At 33.3% G+C, this 5,899-nt stretch overlaps 1 protein-coding gene across 1 annotated transcript; it reads right to left on the reverse strand.

Moving 5' to 3' along the window:
- Positions 1 to 2,050: 2,050 nt before the first annotated feature.
- On the reverse strand, positions 2,051 to 3,231 carry LOC131614874 (uncharacterized). The gene is made up of 3 exons (XM_058886413.1): positions 3,189 to 3,231; positions 2,996 to 3,100; positions 2,051 to 2,553 (listed from the first exon to the last, which is right to left on the reverse strand). Exons 1-3 carry the CDS (start codon positions 3,229 to 3,231, stop codon positions 2,051 to 2,053), a joined length of 651 nt encoding a protein of 216 aa, XP_058742396.1.
- Between the last annotated feature and the right edge of the window lie 2,668 nt (positions 3,232 to 5,899).

Below are 5,899 nucleotides of genomic sequence, written 5' to 3' on the forward strand. Positions count from 1 at the left end.
TATGAATGATCATCCTAAAGCATGAGAACCATGTTCTATCAGACAAGTGAACATCTTAGCATTTTATAAGACTGAAAACAAACAAATGAAAAATTGATGCATTTTATATGATTCAATTTAAAGAAAATTATGTTTACTATCTAGTATATCGAAGTCACAATATTCTGATTCAGCAATAATTTCAAATTATGAAAGATATTAAAATTTAATACAGTATAATTCCAGGGAGTTATATTAGGAAAGCACAAGAACAAAATCATGGAACACCACATACTGCATGTCAGTCAGTGAGCAAATTTCATAGTAGTATTACACACATCTATTACCTGTAGAACTATGCCAGTAACATCTTGAAGACCCCTTTTCCATTATGATCAATAACATGAAAAACTGAAAATAAGTCTAATAAATCCAATAAACCATTGAGAATCATAAATTTATATTGTTACAAATAGAGGTACATCATTAAACTCGTTAGAAACAAATAAACATATAAATGAGGGTGTACAGATTTGTCAACGACGAAAACCCTAAATCTGCAAACCATATATTTTAGGAACGATTCAGAGACACGAAAAGGATTCAGAAATATGAAAATCCATATCAAACAACAAATACGAAACGAAACCCTAAAATGAAACACCAAATATTTTCGAACACAAGAAGCAAACCTCTTTATCAACCAGAATCAATTCGAAGTGCTCTTTGGTATTTGATAAAATTGTCCACTTATGGTGGATTCTGACGACAATTTTCCATAGTTCCTTACTTTCATTGATGTCATTCAATTTCGCATAAGGTCTTGCCATAGTGAATTGGGAGATGCAAAGCTTTGTTGTGGAGAGAGATGGAGAAGAGATGGATGTATTTGTTGTGGAGAGATTTCAATATTTGTTGGTGAGACAGATGGTAGGATTGTGTATGAAGCAAAATAAAACAAAGGGTAGCATGTGAATTTGAGCATGTTTGCATAATCACAGCAGGCTTTTGGCAAGAAAAGTTAGGGTTTCTAGAACAAATTGGGGAAGAGAAGATAAAAGGGGTTTTGATTTTTATCGTGAAGAGGAGAAAAGAAGTCTGTCAAAAAGCAAAAAGTAATTATTTGCAACCAAAAATTATACTATAGGTTAATCAGCAAAAGACATTTTTTTGCCCCAAAATTATTAAATTAGACTAAGTTAACCAAAGGGTATTTTGGTGATATTCAAAACAATAACTTTTCTTATAGATTTGGTTCTATTGCTAATAAAGAAGATTAAACATATATTCTAAAAGGTGTAAATAATATTTTATTTTAATATCAAATATTGTGAAAACAAATTTAGAAGAAAAAAAGGGTTGGAATTGAAAGTGCTTTGTGTTGCTTATTTTGTGTGCATGCAATTAGTTTTCTTCAACCAAAACTTTTGGTTACTACTACTCACATTTTTTTTCTTTCTAATATATATCTATTTAGTTGATATATCTTTTCTAATCAACTACATATTTAGCACAAATAAAAACATTTCTATAGAATTGACCTTTTTTTTTCTTTTAATTTGGTCAAAATCACTTCTGCATTTTTTGTACATAAACTTTTTTTTTAATAAATATTTAGTTTGTACGAATCAACAATGTAATTAATATTATTATATTGTGAATGAAGGTAAACTTTAAATCATTATAATCACACAAATGATTGGTTTAACTACATTCAATATTTATTAGTTAAAAGGAATTTAATCATTGATTTTAATTTGTAAATGACAATCCAATATATTTATATGTCAGTCAGTGCACTCATTCAAATAAGAGACCAGTATTTTAATATTTTAGGTTCTCTTTTAAACCGTCATAATTCTATAAAAAAAACATTTTTATAATTTTTGTTTTTAACAGCAAAGTAGAACCCCATATATTAATACTAATAGAATATAAAAAAAATAAAAGAAACAAGAGAATTAGTATCAAAAGCTCGCAAAATCTGCAATCCAGACAAAACAAGCGACCAGGACAGAAAGCAAAAGAAATAACAAAACCCTTAACAGAAATCTGCAGTCTAAGTATTTTTTCACCTCCTTCCCCTTCCTCTTCCTCTTCCTCCATTTCTTCTTCCTCTATTCATCTTATAATCATTATTACCTCTCCTTCTGTTATATCCATCATTTCTTGCTTGATACTTGTTTGGAAAATCAGCAACATAGTGCTCCTCTGGAATCAACCTCTGAGAATCATTCTCTTCCCAAGAGTTTGCTTCATTAACTTCATCAGCACCATAACTTGGTTCCGGAAGCTTTGTTACTTGTTCGTCGTCAACCTCCCATCCGGTAGGTTTTAGACCAAGAGCTGATAATGACTGATTTAATAAGAGTGAACTTTCCAGAATCACGCACTTTTCTATCGTCTTTCTTCTGGCCTCTTCTTCTCTCTCCAAATCCATACAGAGTTCAGGATCAACACTTGCATCCCAATCTACATCATCGATGTACATGTCTGGATCAGGCAACGGAATGTCCCAGCCATAGCCGTTGATCTCAGCGCAATGCCTGAATTTTGCGTCGTAAACTGTTGAAACTGATGCACATTTCTAGACTATTCTAGCATAAATATATGAAAATGTTTAGAGAAAACTAGAATAGTCTAAAGTTGCTACATGTTTCTAGAGTGTTCCAATGATTCTTAGATTTACTTATAGTCTAGAAAATTCTATGTCAATGTAATGTAGAAAAGACCACAAGATCCTAGATAGTTCTATTCTAGAAACATCCTTAAGCTCCTATAAATAGGCAAACATATGTGTAATTGTATTCAAGCCTTTAAGCCTTTAAGGTCCAATATCAATAACATTGGAGGCTTCATTCTATTATTACTCTCCTCCTACAACAAATTGATTACTTATGTGTTGCCATGCTCCGATACTATCTCACACACTACTTGCTACTATCTTCGAACTATCAATCAAAGCTCTTCACACTATTCAACTACATTCTAAACTATCACTACTACCCTCAAATACCAACATAAACAGCCTGTTTGACAGCATAGTCGTCCCACTTCATTACTTTGGAATGTGATTCCGTATACCTCTTATCCCATAACGGCACGCTTGAAAACCTGTTATCTGTGAACCAAAAGAAGTAAACAGAATCTAAAGTAAGAACAAAACCAAAGGAAAGAAAGAAAGGGAAAAGAAAAAAAAGACAGTTTACCGTTATAATATCTCCGGTGTTGGTACTTTCTCCAGCTAGCCATTTTAATAAGCAAGAGAGAAGACGGTGATGAGATGAGTTTGACACAGAGACAGAAGAAGTTGTTGTTGCTTCCAAGAGATTTGTACTGCCCCGGTATTTATAGGAACATGTTCTTACTTTTGCTTTTTTAGTTTTGTTTATTTCATTATTACATTTTGGTACTAAATAGAAAACTGTTTTTTAATTAATAGGATTTCCTAAAATTGGTTCTTATATTTGAAAACAAATGCGTGTATATGAATATTACCAAAAAAATAAAATAAAATGCATGTATATGAATGAATTTATGAAAACAAATGCATGTATATGAAAGCTCTTTATGTTCATTCCATATCCATTAAATAATTACATCCCTTCACATATTTACTTTATTTGTTTATGAAATTTAGATATTTTAAAGATTTAATTTGTTTAATTTTTTTTATTTTGGTTGTAGTCGGGTATCGAACTCGTGACCCTACATTTATTACAACAGATGTTTAAGTTAATCGTTGTGATCGATAGCACGCTACATAGTTTATCACAACGGTCACGCAACCGTAATGAAAAGCATCGTACATACAATTACTCTGGAGAAAAGAAGGGGGTGGATTGGATTAGCTGGAGTTCGGTTTGTAGGCCGCGAGAGGAAGGGGGTTTAGGAATTAAGGACTTGGAGGTGTTCAACATTGCGCTGCTAACTAAGTGGTTCTGGAGGTTTTTCAACGATGCAGAGCCGTTATGGAAAGGAATTTTGGAGGAGAGGTATGGAATTCTGTATGAAAGAGTTTTGTTTAAAAGAAAAGTTGGAAATCACGCGTCGAGATCCATTTGGTGGAGAGACCTCATGAAAATCTGTGATAAAGAGGAAGAGAAAGCTTTCTGTAGAATTCTATCATTCAAGTTAGGAGAGGGCAGTCAGGTTCCGTTTTGGACAAGTAGGTGGATTGGGAATATGCCATTCTGTTATGTATTTCCTTTATTGTTTTAGGTAGTTGAAAATAAGGATAGCAGTGTTAAGGAGATGGGGTGGTGGGCGGAGACCGAAAGGAATTGGAAGATTGAAAACTTCAATTCTGTTCTCTGTGAGGCGGCAGCGGTAGAGTTAGAAGAGCTTTGTCATATTTTGACTGAGATAGTCCCGAGAAGATTCATTAGGGATGGATTTTCATGGCCGGTTGGTGGAAAAGGATGTTTTGTGGTTGGAGAGTATTACCGTGAACTTATGCTGGGAGCAAATGTGGTGGAGATGCAGTATGAGGTAAAGGATGTTATGAAGTTGATATGGAACTCATGGATGCCTTCGAAGGTGAAAGTTTTCGGGTGGAGGTTATTGCAAGATAGACTAGCAACAAGAGAACAACTTGTGAAACGAGGCATTTTAGAAAACGATGAGCGGAGCTATTGTGCCTTTGGATGTTTACAGGAAGAAAATTCATCTCATTTGTTTCTATGCTGTGTAATTGCAAGAGGGGTGTGGGATAAGATCTTTGCATGGTTGGGGCTAGAACCGGTGGTAATATTAGACTGTTGTAATCATTTAAAGGATATGGTGGATAAACTGAGTCGTTTCTGTTCTTCAAGGCGTGCTGCAGTGGTTTGGGCGTGTACATGATGGTGTATTTGGAATCATCGGAATGTCGTAATCTTCGAGAATGGGATTCGGGACAGTGAGGAAATAATCCATAATGTGAAAATGTTCTCTTGGTGGTGGCTAGTAGTAGGTAATAAGAAGAAAGTGTTGTGTAATTTTTATGAATGGTATCACTGTCCTATAGATTTTATGTAATGGTAGGATAGTTAGTTGGTGGTGGTTGGATAATGCATTACTGCATTTGTGTTGTATTCAATCTGTATCTTTCTGGTACAGGTCCTTATATATATATATATATATATATATATATATATATATATATATATATATATATATATATATATATATATATACCTATACCTCATTGATTATCAAAAAAAAATACAATTACAACTTACCTTACAATGGCTGTCTGACGTGGTTGTATCCCTTTTCCAACCATTGTGGTAGGTGTTTTCCGTAGTAGTGTCATTTTTTAATTGTACATCTTCATTGATTTTCTTCATTTCTTTGGTGAACTTCTTCACATATCTTCTTCATTTATTTTTCTCAAAAGTACATGCTTTCGAGAAATCTCGCACACATATTTTCTTCTTCTTATGTGTATCTTTGTTTTTGTTGCTTCACACTCATATTTTCATTTTTCTTATGTGTATCATTGTTTGTGCATATTACATTCTTTTGTGTTTCATTCTTTCCAAGTCTTCTTCTTTATAGATAAAGAAATATATCCGTTGGAGAATAAAATAATTAGTATCCACAATGAAAAGTTTGTTTGAGACGTTAGCTAGTACTAGACTACAATTGCGCTTGTAGCACTAGGACAGATGATGGAACATGTGATAGCAATGATGGTGCAGAGTACAGTCCTTTATTCGGATTTTTAGGGAAGTGAGTAGGATAATGTATTGTAATCACGTGATCTTCTTTTGCACAAGATTTTTATCATAGGTTTCAGATAAGTACTGGTGAAGCTTAATCAGAATTTAGAATTATTATCTCTTCATAGTTAACTTATTGAGTCATATGCTTCTCAGTATGAGTTATTGAAGCTTTATCAGAGTGTTTTAAGAGCTTTGAGAACGTTGAGACTTCA

Source organism: Vicia villosa, linkage group LG6 (assembly GCF_029867415.1).
Source record: "Vicia villosa cultivar HV-30 ecotype Madison, WI linkage group LG6, Vvil1.0, whole genome shotgun sequence".
Lineage (NCBI taxonomy): Eukaryota > Viridiplantae > Streptophyta > Magnoliopsida > Fabales > Fabaceae > Vicia > Vicia villosa.